The 26,063-nt window shown below is 24.0% G+C and overlaps 1 protein-coding gene across 3 annotated transcripts; it reads left to right on the forward strand.

Moving 5' to 3' along the window:
• The first annotated feature begins 394 nt into the window (after nt 1–394).
• LOC119667788 (protein phosphatase 1 regulatory subunit 3B) lies at nt 395–25,265 on the forward strand. Of its 3 annotated transcripts, none has more exons than XM_038077103.1 (6): nt 395–622; nt 1,371–1,584; nt 8,380–8,700; nt 21,854–22,057; nt 22,513–22,687; nt 24,049–25,265. In XM_038077103.1, the coding sequence occupies exons 2-6, from the start codon at nt 1,496–1,498 to the stop codon at nt 24,436–24,438; spliced, it is 1,179 nt and encodes a 392-aa protein (XP_037933031.1). In that variant the 5' UTR covers nt 395–622; nt 1,371–1,495; the 3' UTR covers nt 24,439–25,265. The 3 variants fall into 3 exon arrangements, with proteins under 3 accessions (XP_037933031.1, XP_037933032.1, XP_037933033.1); XM_038077104.1 differs by having other exon boundaries at nt 395–538; XM_038077105.1 differs by lacking the exon at nt 395–622 and having other exon boundaries at nt 24,049–24,186; nt 24,250–25,265.
• The last annotated feature ends 798 nt before the right edge of the window (nt 25,266–26,063 follow it).

Genomic DNA, 26,063 nt, shown 5'->3' on the forward strand with positions numbered 1-26,063 from the left:
AATTAAATTCTAAAATTATAAGTAATTTACAGATTATAAGTAAAAACTTTTCGGAAACTGAATATCGAATTAACGATTTTGTTTTGAATATATCCATTAGATAAGCCTTCAGTTCAGTACGCTACTACTAAACCTCCGTTGTTAATTTCTCTATTCTTTATTTTTAAATTAAAGATATTATTCAGTGCTCAAGCTTGATTTTTTCACTATATTCTGAATGAAACTAATTAGCATGAAGCATGTAGCATGCATGAATAAAGTCATGACGACCGATTAAAATGCAGTTTGTATTTTCTACAATCAATCTACGACACACATTGAATACGAATACTTTAGCCACCTTTTTTGATTTTCCTGACCGAACGACAACAGCAATTTCGACGGCATTTTCGACGGCAACTGGCAACTGAACAAGATCATTCGTCTGTTCAGCATCGAAGCGAACACACGCGCGGTACCTGAGACTCTCTAGAAAAGAGGAGAAGGAAATTTTCAATAAACGGCGAAAGATTGCTAAGTCAACTACAAAACAAAAAATGTACGAGTAAAAGTACCAATAGGCGCTTGTCGTTTTTCGTTGTTGAATAGAGAAAGAATTTAATTTTCTTTCTAAATAATTGCAGTAAATATTTAAATATCTACATAATTTTTTTTTAATGTTAATTTTATGAAACTACTGAGCGCGTTTAAATTAAAAATGTGAACACGCCATATATGCGTGATATATCGGGTGAAAATATAAAATTCAAAAAAATTTTGATTTAATTACAAAATTATAAATTCACTGCTTAAAGAAGAAGAGCAAGTGATTGCAAGGAAATGTGTACTGTCTTTGAGTTAAGCAAAAAGTTGTAAAAATACAAAAAAAAAAGAAATCGTATTGCAAAGCTTCTTTCTTGTCAATATTGAAATATAAAACGATTGTGTTATTGTTAATAAATTTTAAATTGTTAATAAATACAACAAATAAAAATTGCTATTGCACGTTTTAAATGGTTAGTTTCGAAAAAAGTCTATATCCGAACGGAACTGTTTTCCACAGCCGTTCAGCATAAACTAAAAACGAAAACATAAAAAATGTTTCAATAACAAAAAAACAAAAAAGAAAAATAAAAGAAAAACAACAACAACGCATATCAACAAAAATTGACAGATGATTGCTAATCCAACGACTTAATAAGTTCCACAAACAGAAAATACAAAACACAAAACACCTTGCACAAAATTCCATACCAATAAACACTAAAAACTAGTTGTTATTTTTTTTTTATTTGTTAACTAAACTGACATTAATGCAAAATAATAATTTTTTGCTTTTTTTTATTTTAGTGTAAATATCATTAATGTTAATTATTTTTTTCTTATTGCAGTTAAGCGTAAAAGATCTGTGATCGTATTAAAAAAAAAAAATAAATACAAAAAAGTAAAAATTATAAAGAAATATTAAACAAATAAGTAACGAAGCATAACACAGCAACAACAAAAAAGCAACAAAATGATTTCTCACAGTCCACCAATATTCAGTCATAGTCCACCCGTTAGTTTTCTATCGGACTACATGAATAATCATCGTCAATCGCTAAAGTAAGTTTTTCGAAAAAAAGTTTCTCGAATATAAATTCTAAATAAATAACTGCTCAAAATATGTATTTTGGTATTTTAAGCTATTGAATTAGTTATCTACAGTAACTACAGTAATAAAGTAAACAATAAAAAAAAAAATTAAAAGTGAAACATTTTTTAATCGCGACTAAGTAAAAATATTTTTTATACACATTTTATCACTTTACCCCCCAAAGTATTGCCAACGCATTAACTCAATTATTAAGTGTTGTTTTTTGGAACTCAATTATTTTTTTTTAAATTAATTCAATAAATAATAATGTTCTTTTCTTTCCTGATAAGCCAAATGAAACTAAAACCAGAACAGTACATAAAATTATTATCAAGTGCATTTCTCATAAATTTTGGTTTTTCATATTCTTCCACACATATTCATATATTCAGAAGAAATTTCGGAATATCCACATATAAATAGAAAAGAAAAACATATGTTCTATGAGTAATGTGGGCTGATAAGATTAGCACTCGAAAACATACAAAACGCACAAAACACACACAAACAAGTGAACATATGTTCGCTGTATATACATACGTTACTATACGATTTTGTGGTATTTTAGAATCAGCAACAGAGCATCAAGTACATTCACCTAGTAACCAGAAAAAATCGTTTATTAGTTGCCAATACGAACAGTAAAAAAGATTTATTACAGTGTGGGAAACTAATTAGAATTTTCCGAAAGTCAATTTTCATTAACTACGTCAATTATTGTAATTTTTGTTAATATAGTGTACATAATAATCAAAATATTTCATGGTGATAATTAACTTTTAATCAGTCTATTATAAGTATATAATCTTTATGTCTATATATATAATATAGATATGTAGCTACATAACTAGTGAAAATGAACTTACACGTAAAGTTATTTATATTAACACTAAAATAATATTACAGTTTCACAATTTGCATATATCTTATACAGAAATTCAGTTCATCTCGGTTTTTAAAAAGTCAATGCATGACTAGAGACCTTAACGTATGACAATTGTGTCAATAAAAAAAATATTATGACTTTTATATAAATGTTTTTTGTGATTTATAGAATATTTAATATCCATCGATTCTCATTTAAATATTTATGATTTTTCATAATAATGGCAATAATAACATAATGTATTATTGAGACCTATCCATTCAATCGCCCCAAAAGTAAACCATTTAAATATTTATGATTTTTCATCATAACGGCAATAATAACATATTGTATTATTAAGACCAATTCATTCAATGGTCTCAAAAGTAAAAGTGAATAAACCATGTTTATTTGAAATATCATTAGAATTTAAATACAACATCATTCAAATGATCTTCAAAGGACATCCTGCGATGTTGGATAGTTCATCATATCTTATAAAATGGTTTTCAATGAATTGTCGGCGTGTAGCTGACAATTCTATATAACGAACTAGTTGCATAAAATTGCTTAGTATATTAGTATATACTAGCATATATGTGCATATAGTGTAGAAAATTAATTAAAATTAAATTATCTTAATGAAAAATAATATTTACCAAAACTATAAATAATTTAATATTAAAAAAATACCTTTTATAATTATTTTCCTAATTTTTTCATAATTTTAATTAAGCTTTTCAATAAGTAAAGAAAAATTCATTTATGACATTTAATTTAATATATTTTCATTATTTTAATAAATTTTGTATAACTAAGTAATACGTGATAAATACTCAATTTTTTTAAGTAATACTAATACAATACTACAATCAATTAAAATGTAAATATTACAAATTGATTACATTTTTATTAATAAAGTGAATACATTAAATTGAAGTTAAAGAGTTTAACTAAATGATAAGTTTTGGAATAATAAATTTTTAATTAGAAATTTTAATTAATTAATAAAAATAAATAATTTGTAAAATAATAATTGCATATAATAATTATAATTCTATATAAATACAGCATAATTTTTTTATCCTATTTTGGATTGTTGTACTTAGATATACCACGGCTAAGGTTATGCATATTAAAAATGATAGGTTTCAGAATATAATATCCCCTGATGAGATGGCCACGGAGCTAGAAAACTTCTATTTTAAATATTGTTAGCATTAACAATGAATAAGTAGCATTTATAGTTTTGACAAAGATCAATGCATCCTCATAACCACACCAGTAGAAGCTGTACGAAAGATAATGTAATGAGACTATTAAGGTCGTGTGCGAGTTAGGCTAAGTTGCGTTCTAAATGAGGGAAATTCTAAGTTGTGTCGATAATGTATTGATGTGTCGATACGTGTTGATAAATGGCAAAATGTGTGCAGTGCAAAAAATCCCAAAAAATCTCCCATTTGGTTTAGCATCAACTTAGCCTAACTCGCACACGTCCTAAATACTTCCTATACTAATGTTCAGATTTATAGATACTTATGAATAAACGAAATAGGCGGATAAATAAAATATAGATCTTCATAGAATAAATAATCAAATTTATTAACCGGACAGATTAGTTTTAAAAGTTTTTCATTTCATTACGTGTGCTGGAGAAAGAAAAAGAACTCTGCTCCGCCAAAATTAACTAACCGAACTTAACGTATTTTTAAGTTTTCACTTATTGACTGTTTTTTTTTTATTATCCAATACATTATTTTTAGCAAATTATTATTCATTATTATTCATTACATTATTTTCAGCAAATTTTACATTACCTTCAAATGCTTTTGTCAAAACAATTCGAGTTAGTAATTATTTTGATTAATTTCTTTTTATATTTATCCCAACAAACAGAAAGTAGGTACTTAATTTTAACTATATAAATATGTTAGGATTGTATATATTAAATAAAAAATATTTTGATTTGATATTTTAATATTTTTTTAAATATAGTAATTTTCTCTTATTATTGAAATCATAGTTATTGTTATTGTTAGCTTAAATAAATATGATTTATTCATTAATACATATTATAATTTTTTGATTTAATTTAATACCAAATTTATATTTTTACCTATTTTTAATATTATAAAAAAAAATTACATATTGTAATAAAATAAATACATAAAGTTTTTTTTAATATTAATTTATTTATAATTTTGGTAAATATTATTATTTATTACGATAATTTACTTTTATTCCTTTTATTCACTCTTTATTTTTATTAGCATAGTTTTAATTTTTTATCACATCAAGTTAAATTTTTTTATATATGTTATATTAGTTCAATGATCTTTATCAAGGTCACCGTGTTTTTTATGCTTACACTATCTTAGAATATGCACCCTACGCGAAGCATTGTTATCAAACTATAATCAAATCAATTTCATATATAAATTTTAAATTTGTATTATAAAACTATAAAAATTTTTGTATAATTGACCTATAAAATAAATTTTTGATTAGAAAATAAAATAAACAAATAAATTTTTATGCATATTTTTGAATTTAGTAGATTCCTTAACAATAATTGGAAGATAGAGACAAATTATTAATAGTATACAGTATCAAACTATATAATTATAATTTAGTTTATAGTCACTATATAATTATAAGGTATTATTATTATTAATATTTTTTTTAAAAATAGATTTTTATATTATCAATAATAAACATTAAATATTGAATAATATATTATTACATTGATATTATGAAATACTAATACATATAATAATATAAATATGATATATATTATTGTGCTTCAAATATATAATACAGAACTTATGTATTGAATGATTGAATAGTATGTAATATTGATTTTTAAACTATATAACTTCATCTGAATTATTAAAATGAATGGAATAAAAAAATTTGGAATATAAAAGTCTAGATTTTCTATAGAGGTCTGTAGAGGACCTTGTTTTATTTTTTAATTTGAAAAATAATTTTGTACAATATAGTTACAAACACCTAGAATTAATTTTCCATTTTTTTCGACTTTTGATATGAATTTATATTGATTTTAAAATCGTTTAAAAAGATTTAAGACCCAGAATTGTAAAGTAAAACCTTTCTATATAATCTATTAATTTTAGAACTATTACATATAAATACTAAGAAAATAGTACAATTTAAAATATATTTTGTTTATATTATACGTAATAAATTTTTCTTGTTCTAATTAGCTTTCTATTTTTAACTCTGAAAAGCTTTTCCGCTTTTAAGAATTATTCCATTGGTCAAAATTGTAACTTTTAAATTTTATGTGTGAATCTTATAATTATCCCAATTAAATTTATATTAGTAATAATACCTCAATGAATATAATATTTATTATACACCAAAATGTTGTCTTTCTAACTGTACAGAACTTATCTCGTGAAAATTTTGCTTACGAAGCCACAAACATATTAAATTACTAAGAGTTGATTAATTATTACCTCATACTTTTATAAATTCATATAAGCTTAACCCGATATTTAATAACATCAATTTTGATTTTATAACATATTTATCAGTACAGATACATTCAAATATAATTATATTGATTACATATACTATATATTTAGTTGTTGCATAAGAGTACTATAAGAAAATATCTGTTTGAACGATTTAATCTAAAAAATATTTTAATAATTTAAAAAATAATAATAAAAATAATAATTTTAATAATTTAATATATTTTTAATAATTTAAAAAAGGTGAAGAATGTTTTAGACAAGAAAAATCAAACACAATCTTGGTTCATTTGTCCACTAAACGTAACACTCCGTTCCACAATTTGAAAAACTTTTTACAAATAATTGAATCCAGAAAATATTTTCAAGAACCACTGATAATGTGAATTAAACAATACTTCAAAGAACTATATTGTCTTAGAAAAATTTATTTAATTAAAATCAGATTCTGTTATTGTAATTTACTATTTTTACTATTTTTTCTATTTTTGTCATAGAAATTGTTTTTTATTTTAAAAACTAATATTTGCATTTATTATTGAAGCTGAAATAATATAAAATTTAAATATATAAAATAATAAGCACTGACTCTGAGCTTCAAATTTGGCAGAATACGAGTTCGGTACTCGCAGTCTCAAAAATTATTTACGAATAATTAAATACAAGAAATATTTCCATGACCATTATTGATGGGTAGTCGACAATACTCGAAACATGGTCATGTATGGTTAGTCAAAAATTCAATTAATTAAAATAATATGAAAAAAAGAATTTTTGTTGTTCACTACTTTTCGAAAACCTCTCTATAAAATAATAATTAAAATTATATTTCTTATATGATTATATAATTACATATTTAAATTATTATTATTCTTATTCGAAGTTTTACTTTTACTGAAAAAACTATCATTTTAAAAAATTTTATGCCTATATTTTTATATCTATATGTATATAATATCTTTTAGTGAATATATTTTAAGATATTTTTATATTTCAATACTAAACAAAAAGGATTTATTAACGACAATTTTTCTAATTTCATTTGGCAAACAAGTCCATAAAATTTAATGATTTAGTTGTCGATGAAATAAGATTAATTATTTTTTCAACTGAAAAAAATAATAATAATCATCATAAAAAAGCTAAACATATCGACTGGCTCGTGTTTATATATAAATTCTCATAAATCAAAGAGTGTTTTCGTCATCAACTCAGCGGCACCACAGAGGCGTATGTGGCCCAACTGCTTTAATTGCTCAAATGTCAAGCTGTATTTCTGCGATGACTTTATGCAATTTTCGAAATGTTTTTAATAAATTAACAACTCATAGCACTTGCCCCTGAAATGAAAACAAAAACAAAATCAAAATGTATATTTGAATTGTATCAAAAAAAAAGTTAAAGCAAATTTGTATCTATGATATTCGCTCTTCCATTGCACTCATAATCATATCACCTTGATCTTGAGTAAATGAGATTCGCAAAAAAAAAAAAGAAAAAAATAGAAAATTACAACTACAAAAAAAAAAACGAATATCTATTATGTGATTATTAATGTCACAGCAATTACGCTCTTCATATTCATGAACACTTGCCGCCTAAGACGTCGAACCAACCGAAGTGACCGTTTGCACGTATTTTCTCGAGAAAGCTTTTGAATTCTCGCTTCACCACCGTTGATAAATGAGCACCCAACGAAAAAAACAAAAAAAAATACTTTAATTTTGTTTACCAGAACAACTTTGCTGGCTATTCACAGACCTACCGCCCACCCGTCTATCTGCACTATGCGCTTTCAATAAATTTATGAGTTGTTGAGATATTTTTGTCTGCGTCTTTAATGCAAAAATTTTGCGCGTGTTTTGCGTTGACAACAGCAGAATGCGAATTTTTATCATTTTTTTTGTTTTGAATATTCTCACTAAAACAGATGTACATACCCTACATATTTTATTATTTTTCCTCTTTTTTATTTATTTATTTATCTGCCGAGTATGTACGTCTATTACTAAAATTTTTCTTCTGAAATCTAAACAAGCGATCTCCTCCAAAATTGTGTGGCTTCTTTTGATTTGTGATTATTTAAGTTTAAATTAAGTTAACGTCACAGGCAAGAATAGCTACTATTGGGAAAGTAGGGTGCGAGGTGGTTCCTGTTTTATAAAAAACTTTATACAAGATCCTAACAAAAGCCCCCCACCAATATTGAAAAGTAGCACAAAGTTTTGCCAAATGCGCAAAAATTTTACGAGTGGAAATTTCTTCAACATTTTTGGTTTTATATGATTTTTTTTTCTGACCATATAAAAATGTAATACAAAAATACACATTTATCATAAATTATTAATAAGTTGTATGTAATATGTACTAAATGTGTATATTTATATTATCTGTTGCAGTTACAATGACGAACCAAACAGAACGTCACGCTATTGTCGACCACAGGTAATCACTCTTGCCTCTAAGGCCATGGTTAATAATGCAGCTAATGTAACGGCTGCTGCTACGCGCCGTTCTGCACCAAATCGCAACAATTTCAATGGCAACAGTTTTCTGGAGCGCATGCTCTCAGCACCTATCATACCCACACAGCCCAAATCTTGCCTTAGCCGTAAGTCCTGCCTACATAAAAACAACACAGTGTTAAATGGAATGGCCACAACAGCGCATACGCCTGCAACATCCGGTGACAGCGATAACAAAAGCGCCGGCGAACAAAGGTAAGTTCGTCTAAATTATATTTATGAGTAGTAAATTTTTTTCTTATTACTATATATATATATACATTCTGTTTTTGGCTTTAATTTAATATTGCATATCTATTGAAATTAGATACTTGGTCGTATACTTCAAACCGCAATTGCGAAAACAAATGTATTTTTAGTTAAAAAGGTTCAGTCACACTCACATTTGAAGTGTTTAACGGCTGCATTGCGATGCATCACATTTCCCGCAAATAATAAAATTTCATTAGAGAAAACTAACTAAACCAAAACTAATGTAGTCTACTTTAGTTTTATTCAAATGAAATACTATCTTTAATTACATTGGCTTGAAGTCATTTGCACTTTGGTTTGATTTAAATAACGGCGTCATTGAGTTTCGAACAGAGGCGTTGAGTTCAGGAATGTGCTATTAATGCCAGAGCCTATCATAGGGCATTCATGTACATAAAAAATAGCTTAAAGTATTACAATAACACTATATTTTAGTCAATTATATATTTTTGAACATTTTTTTAATAATCATTATAAAAAATCATAAATTATAATTATATAAATATGTAATATTTTTTATAAATTTTATATCCGGCTACAGGTCACCTTTTTGTTAAAATCAAAATTAAACGTTTTTAATAATTTTATTTTATAAACTGTTTAAAAAATTTTTATTTGTTTTAAAAGATTTTATTTTAACCAATATTTCGACTATAATCTGTAGTCATCATCAGGGTACTGTGATGACTATAGTTATTATTTAACTATTGACCAATTATACTATTAAAAAAACAAACTTATTATTAAAAACTTTTTGTTCATTAAAACAGTAAATTATTAAACGTTCATTTAATATAAAATATATAAAAAACATTATTAAAAACCAGGTCGAGAAACAAATTCAAAATTTCTATAATATATATATATTTATATATTATGTATATGAAATTGTAATTAAACAATACAATAGCTCGCTCAGAACTAAAATTTCGTGGATATTTTAAATGATTAAATTTTCCGTTACATATTCTTAAAAAGTTCGTAAAAAGAATTATAATTTAAAAATTTAATTAAAAGTTTCATAACAGAATGATGCAAACATGTATTTTACAATAATATAATAACAATATTATAAATATTATGTTATGTAAAAATATAACTAAATAATAATTTACAACAGAAATAAATGCAATAATAATAATATAAACAACTGATGTAATATACATATCAACAAATATATACGATATATATATAAATATTATTTTCAGTGACGTAAAATTCGATTTTATTATTTTTGAAACAGTAGAAACATTATTCATTGTATCTCTGTAGATTATATAGAATTTGATTGTACGCAGAAAATATTTACTAGTCAATATTAGTTATACCTATATATATTTTATTCCAATTTTTTTAAGATGAAAAGTAATTTTTTACACGTAATTACTCGTACACGTAAAAAAACTAATCTCTTAGAATTGTTGTTATGAAAGTTTAATGATTCCATCTATAACGTCAAGGCCCTATAGAAAACTATGTAAAATACTAACAGTCTTGTAAAATCATAAATATTTTTATAAATCAGAATAATTTCAGGGTCATAACAATTATTTCAAACTGAATGATTTATATATATATATATATAACTTTAATAAATTTTGGACCTAATTTTAGATTTTGTTAATACTCATCTAAGTCGTAATAATTCTAGTACAATCCACTTTACTTTTTAAAAATAACTACTTTTATTGATTATTAATTGTTTTTTATTTTATTTTTTATTTACAATACAATAAGATTGATAAGTTATATAGGTAATAAATAATTTCATTAGAAAGAACACGTGTATAAATTCTTTACACGTAATTTAAGCAATTAGTTGATTACGTTAGCTTAGAAACAGATTTTGTAATATAATCAGTTAGACTATCTGAACTGCAATTTCTTATCATTTAAATGTTTGCACATTTTTATTTAAAAGATGTAATTGATATATATATATATATATATAAATATATATATGTATATGTATATATATATAAACGAAATGTTTATTATTTCATGTGAAATATTTTCGTACATAACTTTTTCAAGGAAAGCTTACTAAAGGTTAATGGTTGTGAAAGATTTTCAAATAACTGTACTGTAGTTCTGGAACCTGGTTTTTGTGGTAGAAGTTTATATAAGCAATGAATTTACAATTATTAATAATACAGATCTTTGTTGGTATCAATCATGTTAAGCTTGACAATGTGCTATATGCTATAACAATCAACTAAAATAACTGATCAACAAAAATTTAAATTAAAATTATAATTATTATTAATTTTTTTATATTAAACTTTTCTAGTTTGTATAATATTTACTTTACTTTCTAAAATTATCACAACTACACCACTGCATATTTTTACAATTTTACGTGATGATTACACTGATAGATTTATGTATATATATACATATATGTGCCTATACATTTACATTGATTGCGCTGATATAAATTCTTAGTAATCGATTGCAATAAGTAATATGAAACAGTTTTATTATACTTATTTTTATATGAATATATATTAAAACTATAATAGTACAAGCTAAAGGGTATATATTACAAAATTACAACTTAATTTATTAACTGACGGAAGTAAATTTTCAGTTCAAAATAAGTAATAAACAACAACAATTTTATTAAATATCTGTTAACTACTTTTAAAACTTAAAAAAAAAAAACTAATTATAGACTTTCTCAACAATATTTTGACATTTAAAATTTATAAACCCATACTATGTATTGAGATACAAAAAATTCAATTAAAGACTTTAATTGATTATAATCCTTTGTCAAACTATCTTAAGGGAGTATTCAATTAAATTTATTTGTCTAGACTTTCGTATTTGAAAGATTGATAACTTTATAATTAGAACAGTACTTAAACTCAAACATATACTATATAAGTTTATATTCAGTTATTTATTTTATTTTGTGTAAATGAAAAAGTTCACGACTATTTTCGAAATATATGGTAATAAGTAAAAATAAATATTTTATATATTGACATATTGTATACACAAAAATAAATGAAGACGTATACACATATACATATATATTCATAATGTCTATAGAGCATATAGGCAGTCAAAATCAATGCAACACCGAAAACCAAAAATAAACTGATACGGATTCACAATGTCATAATTACATTCTGTCTATATATTTTTGATTGCGGTCGATTTTTAATTTTTCATTTGTATACATATATGTATTAAGAAATGATACCATCATATATTTATAGATGTAAAAAGATGTATTTACAAAGTACATAGTAAATATTTTCACAATTTTCTTGTAAATCACCTTCTGCTATATTAATTTAATTTTTTAAGATTATGTATACTGAAAAAAATTTTTTTTTAATTATATTTAAAAACAGTGTATGAACTGTTAAATTTATAGAAATGGTAAAAAAATATTAATCTTATATAGTTTTAATTATTTATCACAAATAAGGGAATTAATAAGAGAATTTGTTAAAAGTAAAATAGTATCAAAAAAAAATTATATATAATAAATTTGACAGGATTGCAGAACAAAAACGAAGTATACACAATTAAACGAATAGTGTTTCCAAAGACCACTTAAGAAATAGCTGCACGACCAATTTTTAAAGTAGTATATTTTTTCACAGACCAATAATGTTTGATACTTAGCAGTATTCGAAACAGCTGTATCAAGAATCAAGAATTCACTTGATTAAAAATTAAATAATTATTTGGATTGAAAAATGTTCTCATTATTACCCCTTATTATATTTGAAATATCTATCTTACCTACGTTTTCGATTAGATATTAAATTATTTTATTTTACAAGCGAGCATTGTATACAATTGTAAGAAGAGTCTCCAATAAAACCAATATATTTTTTTAGAGACTATTAATGTAGGAAATTTAGTAGTATCCAAAACAGCTGTATGGCCAGATCAAGAATTCACTTATTAAAAAAATTAAATATTTATTTGGATTGAGAAATGTTCTCACTTTTTCTAACCCACATCGTTTTCTATTTAAAATAGATCCATATTATCTACATTTTCGATCACCTAATAAATTATTTTATTTTGCAAAGGAGCACTTTTAAACAGTATGCTATGTAAGAAGCGTCTCCAACAATATATATGGTTCAAGCCTACTAAAATTTTATTAAAATTTTAAAATATTGTATAAAAAACCTTAAATTTATTAAATTATATATATAAAACATTTTTATTTTTTTTGTTTTCATAAATTAATTTGTACATACAATGCTTCCCAAGGTTTTTCTGTATCTACATCTTTAAATATAAAGCACAAATAACATAAAAACTATTAATTATATACAAAACTAATAACAAAACAAATAAATACGTTATTGTAATTATATATAAAAATTATATAAATTATTATATAGCTTTATAGAAACAATTGTATAGAAGAGAAAAAATCAACTCTTTCACTAAGTAAAATTTTAGAAAACGTAGATCAAATAATCAATTAAATAATAATCAATTATAATTATGAGAAGACCTTCGCATAAACTGTTTAATGATCTTTAGTAAATATTTGACTGATGTGGACACATATATGTATATTACATTTAAGTATAATTCACATTCACGACAGAATTTTTAACATTGTCAAAGACAAACAAAAATAAATTGTTTAAAAATAAAATCGAAAATTTTAATTACAAAATGTCTCAGTGCCATTAAAAAAAACTTACAAGATCTCATGAAGATCACGTGTTACATGCATGAGTCTGCCTGTCTCTCAATCTGTTGGTCTTAGTTATAAATATTTGTAGTCTTCATTTAGGTGTATGTATCTTCAAATATTTATAGGGCTGTGTGCTACTTTTGCTTACATACCCAACAAGGGCATATTGCAGTTAATGATGGAGAGAGTGTTCAGGGTATGACATTACAGATAATGAAAAATTATATGCGCCACATATTATAAACCATTATATATTCTATTTTCTAGCTGTCACTCTCAGAGTTTTATATTTAATAAAATTTTGTTAATCCCCACCTTCCCCTAAACCATACGATTTTACATGATTTTACGAAATTTTTTAAATTTTTAATTTTTATTCGTAATAAATTAACTTTATTAACAAATCTTTAAATATTATACATAAATATTGTGAATATGTATTTTCATATACATATATACGATAATTTTGAAAATATTTCAGGGCAAGCACACTTTCTTCGCTATATTTTTAAAGAATTTTATAAAAAAAATATACAGTTTTCTTTAAATATTATTACTTCAGCCCCCGCATATTTTATTGATTGCCTGTTTTTGTTGTTGAAACACCCACGTATTAGCACTGTATTTTAAATTTTATTTTTGAAACAAAAAACAAATGATTTCAAAATTTGATTATATGTTCCAAAGTAGCCAATAAAAAATACGAAAATTATATATATATATTTTTTTTTTTAATGTTTTTAACATTATACATACATATAAAATAAATAAAAACAGATATAATAAAACACAGGGATAATATTTATCTAAGTTCAATATTGACATTATTTATCCAATAACCAAATTATTTACTCATGTTATTGTATTTTTATAGTTATCTGTTAATAGATAATTGGAGTAGTTTTTTTTTTGAGAAGTAATTATTTGGTACAAAATTTATAAGAATTAGTTGAAATTTTTAAATCTGGATACATCAAAACAATAATAATATTACGTATAAATATATTATATATATACATTGTAACTTGTTAATCAAAAAGTAGCTTGTTTATGGGATAAATAATTATATATTAAATTAAATTTAAATTTTTTGGGTGCATGTACCTCTTTCATTGGTCCAGAGCAGGGTAACAAATAGCTTCAAATAACAAATAACTTATTATGTGAACGGGAGAACAAAATCTATTTGAAGACTGGAGAGCCCGATCAGGCATGCAGTAGTCAAGAAGATTGAGCAATCAAAAAGATCTTTTAGGTCGGGGTGCATTCATAGCCTATTATTTAATAAAAATAAATAAATTTTAAAATATAAATAAATTAATATAATTATTATATGTCATAGAAATTCAAATTAGAATTTTACAAATTAATTTAGGTAATAATGAAATTCAAATTTTATTAATATTAATTTATGTTTATTAATTTTAGATCCTGAATCTCAAAGAGAGTCGAAATATAGAATATATTAAAAAATATTAAACAAACGTTTCATTATAATTTTAACAAAAAGGTGAACTTAATAAAAAAAAGTTGATATAAAGAAATGTGAAAAAATTTGGTTTAACCCGACCAAATTAGAATAAATGAAATTTTTTTAATTAAAATTTCAATTTTTAACAATTAATATTAAATTTTCTTTTTATCATACTTTAATCTAAACTTTGTGCGCATATACAACCAAACATTACAGCAAACGTAATTAGAAATTTTTATGTAAATTCCGTCATTACACGCAGTTAATGCTCAATTTAACTCAAATAAACAAATGCCAGATATCAGCACTAAAACGTCAGAGAAGATAAAAAATTTGTAAAAAAAATAATAATTTTAGATAGTAATATTTCAAGACTAAAAACGATTATTTCATATGTTTTTTTAATTCAAATTTGGAGAGAAAGATACGTAAATTCCAGTCTCCGCTGCTTTTTGGTGGAACTGTTACACTGTACTCACACTGTTATTATTATTAGAGACCAAGATGCACTACTAGCAGAATATTTATAATATAATATATAATATTATGCTTATATGGAGTTTTGTTTAGACATTTTTTAAATTTTAGCACATTAGTGTCAAGTAATTAAATAGTAAATAAACAATAATAATAAATAAATAATTATATCTACTAGTATTTAATAGTTCAGGTCGCAATGACCTGTAAAGTACCCGAAAAAGATCTTTGAGCCTATCCTACTTAACTAAAATTGCTTATTTTATTTTTCTTTCCCTGGTATGATTAATTATTTTGCTATTATTTTGCATTGGTCAACACTATCAAGAGTCATCAGTAAATTTATTTTCCTCCAACTTCTCTCATTTTTTGATAATTGCATTAGAGTGTTTTTTTCTGAGTTTCAAAACTTCATATAAGTGGATTGTTGTGAGTTCAGAGAGAATGGTTGTTTGTGAGTTTATAAAAAGGTTCAGAACCAATTAAACATAAATATTGTAAAATATTTGTTTAAATTATTTGATTGTAATTTGCAAGTAGTCAAAGTTGACTTCTTATGTTAAAAAAGCTGGTTCCTTGAGTATCTCTATACTTGAATCGATCCTAATGTATTAAAGTTGTTGAAGTAACTTTTCATATATTGAAAAAATAAATGAAATTATCATTTGTGAGATGACAGAATCGAAATACTATTATATATCATACTATTTTTCATAGGTACTTATAATAATAATTTATTTTTATTACTATTTTTATTTATTATTATTACTATTTTTATTTATCATATTATTATTTATTGATTCGAAACAGCACTTACTTATATTCTTACTTATTATTCATAAATTCTAATTTATAGAAACAAAAAAAAATTCTCAATGATGAAAGTACATTGAAATTCTACAATCTTTAAAGATAACTTTGTATATGAACTATCCACAGACTATCATTTGTGTTATATGTAATATTGTGTTATATGTAATATTGTGTTCCAAAGTCACGCCATTTACCGCAGCCGGTTTGGTCAGATAGACTTTTACTTGAAGTTACTTGAATATTGAAATAGTTTCAAAATTAAAATGAACACGGCGTTGAGACTACCTGAGACTACACGATATAAATTATAGACTGTTAAGATAATTAATGCACACTAAATCAGGTTGACAAACTTTATACCCATAAGCGTCATAAAGTGTTTCGAGAAAAAAAAACTGGATTCCGTATGCAATTATGTTGGTTAATATTTGTTTGTGTTTTAAATGCATAAATGCACACAACTCGCTTCCTAAAACATTTTCCAATTCAGGCAGTGCATGCCTGCAGTTTCGGGCACAAGAGACCACGCCTTAATAATGTACTGTTATATTTTTGTTGCAGTGATAATGTCCGATTAATATCTCTCCTTCCAAACAAATGCAAGATTGTATTAAAACTCAGTTTATGTAGGAATAAGAAACCGGCAGTGCTGAAAGTCACAAATTTTGTTCAACTTAAAAAACTGACATAAATTTAAATAAAATTAAATATGAAAAAATATAAATAAAATAAAAATATTAAATATGTAAGTGTAAAGTGAAGTTTTTAAAACAGACTGAAAAATTTCTTTAAAACTAAAAATATTTTATAAAAAAAAAAAACTACCGAACACTAAAACGTGTGCCGCTGGTAACAATGAAAAAGCGCACCGCAGTAGGTGGCGACGGTGACGGCGAAGGCAACGACGGCAACACCAACAACGCCAACAACAGCAACTACAGCAACAACAACAACGACGGCAACTGTGACGATGATAACAATGACGAAACCTGTTGCGTGTGAAAAATGCAGCATGCGTTCTTCGCGTGATCGATCGAAAGCTATAAAAGCCGCACAACCGACCAGATCGTAACTGGCTGTAGCTTGAATTGCTCGATCGATCGCTTGATCTAAATTTGTACCGAACAGCTCCATTAGCTCCCATCGCATAGCAACGATACACGACAAACACAAATTGTTTGCTTTGCTTGCATAAAGTAGCGCATAAATATATCAATTTTTTTTATTATTGTTGTTTTTATTACCATTTATTAACGAAGTTTTTATATATTTTTTTTTTGTTCTCTTTTATTGTATATAAACAAAATTATAAAATCGTTAATTTATTTATTTTAATAATTTCTCTTACCTTTTGATATAAAAAATTTTAACTTTATGCACTTTGCTGTGTTTGTTAAATTAACGTGCTACACGTTTTCGATTTTTTCACATTTATTTTTAATTTCTCAATTTTATTACACTTTATTTATATATATATATATAAATATATATCACGTACAAGCAAAAATTTAATTATATCAATTTATTGAATCTTCACAAAAAAAATTACCAAAATTCAATTTCGCATTTGAATGTGTTCTGGTAGCTCTTCTCATATTCGAGTCCATAATATCACTCCCCTGCTACCAAAACAAAATACTTACTTACTTTATTGAAAGAGTGATATATACATAACATATATATATAAGTATTTACCATATATATACAAAGATACATGCATTAATTTCAATATTGTGCGACTTAATTTTCTGAAATAATTTTATTATTGATTGAATTGAATCTTTAATAAATCTGACAAAAAAGTTTAATTGAGATTGAACTCTCTTTGTGGCCTGATAGCACACGAAATTCATTTGATTTGCAAAAATTTATATTTATTATGTTTTCACCAGTCTTTTTTTAACACAATAGGTCAATTTCAGATGACTGCTCAGATGTCTACAATCAAATAATTTACACAGATGTTCAGTATAACTATTAGTTCCAGTCATATTCCTATTCTTTATTATTGTAATTTAATTTTATTATTATTTTTTTTTACTTTATTTATATAGCATAATGAAACAAATTTCTCTTAATTAAATTATTTCTAGCTTGTGTTGAATTACAAATATCAACATTCATTAAAAAATTTTAATTGATATGTCTTTATGTGTCACTGTTATAATTATCAACATTATTAGTATGATATTGCGTGGGGGGCGCAATAGACTTGACTGTCGCAGTGCCACATCCCTTAACAATAATAATTAGTGTGATTATGACATTATAGGATGGAGCAATGCTTTATCTACAACTTTCTCTACTCTTGCAATCCTATATTCCTTGTGTTTAAGAGTAATAACAACAAAATCAAAATATTGTTTTTAGACATATATCAATATAATGATCTAATAAGATTTAAGATAAGATTTAAGACATAAGATTTATTGTATATAAAAATAATAATAAATATATGATTCTATATCATATAAATAATATATTTACTCGTAATTGAGAAAAATTTAAATAAATAATATTTCTTGGATTAATATTGTTTCCGATATTTTTTTGCCATTTCTGATATTTCAAATGCATTTTAAGTGCTTGAACTTATTACATAAATATATCACGTTTTTATTAATATACTATTTTAACAATCACTGTAATAAGTGAGGTTTTAATTTATATATATATGAATTATTTTTTATATTAATTGATTATATCAATTAAAAGGCATGCAGCAGTTAAAACTGCTTATTATCGTGAAATATGAAAGCTAAAGCTATTCTGAACTTAGTCAGTTTTGAGCCCTGAACACCTAGTTAAAATACGGCCAACAATAGTGACAAAATTCTTTAAAAATGTGGAATTAGACTAATTGGGTGAAACACTGCACAAAACATCTTTCAGGTCCCACAGCCTGTCCATAATAATAATAATGATATTAATTAATCCTATTTTCAGTAACGTCCATTTGTAGTCTTATATGTGCTCATTCTCTATTCTTATTTCTATAAATTTATTCCCTTCACGCTCTTCTATAAAATTATTCTCTTCACGCTCTTCACACATATTCCAATTTGCTTTACGCCTCTTTTTAAAATTTTATTGGAATTACCTGATCATGAGTGAATTGCAATCATTAATGTTTTAATATTGGCATATAGACTGCAATGAACTATAATAGCTAATTATGATATATGAATAGTTCAAATCCATAAATGGTTTTATTACCAATTCCTAATATTGTTATTGTAACCAGCGCAGATCTGCTGGTATAGTCCGTTTTAGAAGTGATGATTCACACTTGATCATTCAAATTGACGAGTAGCTCAATTTATTAAAGCGTTACCTTAAAAGAGAAAACCCAAACAGGTTTTCTATATAGGAATAGGAGACTAAAGAAACTGTTACTTATTTTTGGTAGTTTTCTAGTTAATCCGATTCCATTACACCAGTTTTAGCAATGTTTTTCTTCTTCCTGACCACTTTTCTTTAATATCCGGAATATATTGCTTATACGTCTTTCTAACCTTTTCTTTCTTTCTTTGTTAATGTTTATTATAAAATTTAACATAATCTCTACAATAAAAATTTAAATAGATGTAAGTATAATAAATAAAATGATAATTTGATTAATATTCAAAAAAAAAAAAAAATAACGGTGTATACATATAAAAATTATATAAACAACAAAATCATACGTTCCGTGAAGTTCTGTCTTACATTGGGGGTCATTTCATTTAATTACAAGTATTTTATTTGATATAGCAGCGCTTTTTTTACAGATTTTTGTTATCAGCTTGTTCCAAATTAAATTACTGTGAAATAATAAATATATATATATAATAAATATAAATTTAACAAATAAAATGAAAATGTATCTCATTAAGAAACAATAAAATTTGATAAACTTTTGCACCTACGACATAAAAACCCCAGCTAGCATTTATTATATTTTTTTACTTTAATTAATTATTTGTTAACATTTATGTATTTATATGTAGACAAGGTTTAAGATTAAATAGTATTCATACAAATTTCCCTTAAATATATATTTTAAAATTTGACTTATTTATAACATCTATTTATATAACTAAAATTTGGGTAGAGCTGAAATAGTGGAACTAGAGATTGAATTATCACAAAAAATTATCTCGGTAATAAAGAGTTTAAATTGTATATAATCTGTTTATCATTTATCAATATAGACTGTAAAACTTTTCTTATCGTGCAACTACTGTTCTTCAACGACATTTTTGCTCTCTCAAAATTTTATAATAATTTATTTAAATTAAATACGAAGTTACCATAAAAGTAAATAAATAAAAAAATACGTGATGTAAATAATATTTATAGATTCAAATGAAATTTTTTATTTCATTAAATTTAATCTTAAAAGAAAAAGAAATATTAAATTAAAAAAATAATTATATATAATCAATTGTAATTAATTAAGTTACAATTAATTCTAATTATATAAAAAGAGTTTTGTTGTTGTAGTTCACTACTTTTCGAAACCTCCCTATGATCAATAATTAAATTAAATTATTAATTATTAAACATTAAAATAATCTAAAATAAATTTTAAAAAATGTTCAAATAGTGTAATCATTTAAAAATATTTTATTGAATTTTCAAAATTTTGCTCATAAAAATAATATCCCTATGCAAATATATATATATATATATACATATAAATAACTCTAGACAAACATATAGAAAACTATTATTATATTAATATATTAGAATTATTTTATGATAAATATATACAGTGGAAAATATTCGTACAATTTTCAAATCTCGTACCGCACTTATTGGTCCAGAGCCCTTCTGAGGGTAACAAATAGCTTCACATATAAACATTTTAAAATCATTAAATGTTCAAAATCTTTTCTCATTACTTAATTTTATTAAGGAATTTTTTTTTTAATTCAAACTGTTCTAAAACGAATAAAAAAGCAAATGTCACACATTTTTAATAAAATCATTAAAATAAATAAACAACAAAAAAATGCATAGCGTTTTTTTTGCATATAAACTTGTGTAAAAAAAAATTTAAAAAAAAATGTTATAATATATTTTACTACTATACAATAATCAAGTAGCAATATTTTTCTTTACAATTCACAAAATCAGAATTTTCTCACTTTCTTTGTAAATTTATCTACAAATATATTAGCTGACTAGCTGACGTTAATGACAAATACAAACACTTAAATCCACTGCAAATATTTGCCTTGATAAACGTGAGTTCAATTGCTCATTGCATTTATAAAATACGGTCTCGTCCGCTATACGCCATACGCCATACACCGTACGCCATACGAGCAATCATCATACGCCATGTTAGCCGAATTGCGCATTATATAGCATTATAATGCTATTTATTTAAGACTTTTATTGGTTTTACTATTTATTTGCTATTTACTTTCTGTCTACATATGCAGTTTTTTTGTTTATATAGCATTTGTGACAATATTACATTATTATATTTTTGAAGCACAGATATTCTTCACATTTCAAGGTTAAACAAAATTTAACCTTGATCAGAGACGCTGAAATTAAATTTAATAAATTTTATATAAAATTATTTTTTTTATAATAAATTTATTTTAAAAAATTTCAAATTTATACAATATATTAAATTTTTTTTTTATTTTCAGTCGATCCCGTAAAAAGGTGATCTTTGCTGATGACGAAGGACTTTCATTAACGGAAGTACGCGTTATGTCCGAGCCATCAAATGTGCCACCATATTGGAGTATGAAATTCTTAGAACAAATTACTCAAGGCTTAGTTAGCCCACATCCAGCGGATCAATGGACGGTGGACTTTAAGCAACCTGCATCTGATTATTTGACATTTAGGTAATTTTTTATTTAATCCATTTTTATTTTTCAAATTAAATTTTAATAAAAAATAATTGAAAATAGCAATAAATATTTTAACATATTTAGTAGCAGTTTAAAAATGTTTACTTAAGTTACCCTTAATTTTTGATACCGGGCCTTAAAGTGTTCAACGACACTTAAGTGTGCATTGTAGAGTTAGCCCTTAAACTTTTTTATTTTGAATTGTTTATATTTAAAAAGATAAAAATAATTCATTAAAGAGTTTTAAATATTTACTTTAATTCTATTTAGTGTAATAATAAAATAATAATATATTTTTATTTAAACAATAAAACAAAATTTTTAACTCAATTTGTTCTAAATTTTTAGTTCTATTATTATATACATTCGTATTTATTTTTATTATTATTTTTTTATTATTTATTATTATCAAAAACTAATATTGAGTTCGTATTTTAATATATTTGTAGACAAAAAATTGACAGTAACTTCGTTTCTTTGGAGAATGTTATCGTGAAAGATGAGGAGTCAATTGTCGTAGGCACTGTTAAAGTGAAAAATATTGGCTTTGAAAAGGAAGTAATCGTTCGTGTAACGTGGGACGATTGGAAAAGTCAGCAGGATATATTTTGTACATTTGCACGGGTAAGTTTGACTGTCAGTACATTAAATAGGTTGAATGAAACATAGAATTATATGTTAAGTAAAAATCATTTTTAAAATATCATTAATTATTTAATAGTAATAATTTAACACAAATTTGTAAGTGTAATTTTTTATTTCAAAAAAAAAATATTTTTAATTTTTATGTGTTAAATTAACTACATAGACCCAGTAATAATAAAAAAACCTATTAAATATTGAAAGCAATAACAATTTATTAATAATAAATACAAAATCCATAAATTTTTAGAATAGTTTTACTTCTAAAAATTTACAATTATAACATTTAACTAATAAATACATTACTAAAAATAAAATCTAAACAATTAAAACGTTATAAATTATTTGCTTTTTTATCAAAAATTTTATAATAGTAAAGCAATTAATTTATTATAATTAAATATTAAATATATATATAAAAAGAAAAAAATTATCAACACAAAATTTTATAATAAAAAATTTATAATTATAAAAATAATTATAAAAATTATAATAAAAGCGAAAATATTTTTAATAAAATTTAGTAATAAATATTGTCATTGATATTAAAAGAAAATGAAAAAACAAACTTATATTATTAATTATAAGTTTATAAGTTTTAACATAATATTAAGCATATGTTATGCTGTTAATGTAATTTAAATTATAAATTATAATAAATTAATAATGTTTGTTTCATTATAATTTTTAAATTTAATAATTTAATTCTTATTTATTTATTAAAAATTCATGTAATTAAAAACATATTTTTATAATTAAAAATTTAATCATCATGACCCACTTTTCTCTTTAGAAATTTTTTAGTTTTTATTTAGATATAATATTTTAATGTTTATATTGGTGTCAACCTCAACACTAATAAGTGTTTAATTCTTCTAGACTTAAAGTCCTTTTTTTTTAAATTATATTTTTAAATAAAAACTTTTTGGGATTACTCAGCTGCTGTGTGCTCAGCCAGAAATTCATAATTTAAAATAATATAAAAATGAATTTTTGTTGTTGTGATTCACTTTTGAAAACCTCTATATAAAAATTTTTATAAATATTAATTTAAGATCAAATAAAAAATATCACCGTTGTTAATTTATTTATATATTTTTTAACGGATATTTCGGTCTACTTCGTGGACCATCTACAGTGTTATTAAAAATTTTTTTAATTCTAAAAGTTTTAATATAAAATACTTTATGTATATTTTTATATTTATATATTATATCGTTTTAAATTGTTTAAATATAAAATACTTTATATTTATTTTTTGTTTTTTTTATTATATTGTTTAAAATTATTATTACAACAATTTAATGTAATATATAATAAACCTTTTATATGCTTTATTGCAGGCTTATGGTCCATCCACTTGCGCTCATGTAGTTTTTGATACTTTTGCTTTTAAAATTACCTTACCCCCTTCATCCAAACGACTTGAATTTTGCATTTGTTTCCGTGCTAAAGATAAGGAATACTGGGATAACAATGATGTAAGTAAAAGATATATATTTACATTATATATTTTTTTTAATAAAATATTAATCTTTTTACAGGGTACAAACTACACCATAACTAAACGTTCTCCTTTCTACTACAATGCACTTTCTCCATACGATAAAAATCCTACACGTAATAGTTCCCAAAGTAATATTATGTCAACTTTAAGCGAAGCGCTTGCTAACAGTCCCGAAAAACAAACAACAAAGAATGAATGGCCACAAGAACCTAGTCCTTATTGGTAGATGAACGGACTGGAGTGAAGAATAATTGGTTAAACAATAGAAACAAAATTGGTAGAAATGACTTCGGTCAGCAAACGTTGAGGATTCAAAAATATCTAAGCAAAAAAATTTGCCTACTAAAGAACGCAGAGACCCGATAATGCCATAAGAATAGAAAAAAATAAAGAAAAAGGATTTATTAGGCAACTATGTATATTAAAACTTTAAAAATCCTTAAGTAATGGATGAATGCCATTTAATTTGTTATAATGTGGCCTATTTAACTGCTAACTATATAGGATTAAGTAAGCTCTTTATAACTAAGCAGTTTTAATGGTTTGCATTCATACAAATGCCATAAAAATATTTAAATATTTTATGTTTTCTGTTAATGACTTTATAAATGTTCTAAATGTTTGTGTTTGTTTTTGTACAATTGATTTATGAGAACTACTTGCAAACTGCAAGATCTGCAGAAACTAAAGATTTTTTATCCTATATTATAATTTCCTTTCTACTATTACTTTAGGCTATCTATATTCATTAGAAGAGAAGAATTTGCTTTGCATATTAAATACCACTAAGTCAAGCAATCAAATCACTTTGCTTCGAATCGCTTGTTCGATTTTATTGCTATTTAATTTTAAATTGTAGCCTTTTAATTAGTTTTAATTTGATATTTGATATACTTGAAATGTGTATGTCCTTTCAAACTATGAACTTCGTAATCCTTTTGTATGAGTTTTTATGATGGTCGACAAAAAATTTGTGGCCATTTTATTTGTTAAGTTTGTGACCATGTGCCTTACTATTTTACTATTTAAGTGTGACTACAGAGATGTTTTTTTTACCATTTAGACACTACGTTATTTTATATAGATTAGCTTAAGGATATAATATATAATAAAATATTTTGTTTCTTTTTTCAATATCATCTGCAAATGAAATTGTAAAAATTCGAGTCGAATAATGTTGCCATATATGTTCTTTATTTATCATTATTATTTTATTATTTTATTTTATTTAAAATTACTTTAATGCCAGTAGAAAACAATAACGAAAATTAAAACAATAAAACAATAAAACAAATTTAACAAATTTAACAACTCTAAAAAACTATTTGAATAATCACAATAAATATTACAATTGATATTGTGTTTTGAAAATTTAACTATTTTTTTTTTAAAATATTTGAAACTTGTAAGACTGAGATGGTTGTTGATCAAGGAAACACGAAAGTCCCCGACTTTCATAAAATAATACAAAAACAACTATAATTTTTAAACAAATGTGCCTTTGAAATCAAAACGTGAATTATATGTTCATTGACTATAAAATCTGAATCAAATTATGGAAATAATATATATAATAGTATATAGTAAATATTACTTCATATTTTTTAAATAATTTTAAGATAATTAATTTTTGTAGTTTTAAGAGAAAACGCAAACAATGATTTTAATTTTGTAAACAAACTAAGCTATAAAAATGTAAATAAAATAATGATTTAAATACAAAAATAATTTAGTTTATTATCTTTTATATATGTCTAAATGTTTTTTTTTTTTTTTGATAAATAAATTTTTTTTATTGATAAGGAAAGACAATCACTTCACAATAAAACCTTACTTAACATCGACGTAGAA

The sequence above is a fragment of the Teleopsis dalmanni genome, chromosome 1, assembly GCF_002237135.1.
Source record: "Teleopsis dalmanni isolate 2A chromosome 1, ASM223713v2, whole genome shotgun sequence".
Taxonomy (NCBI): domain Eukaryota; kingdom Metazoa; phylum Arthropoda; class Insecta; order Diptera; family Diopsidae; genus Teleopsis; species Teleopsis dalmanni.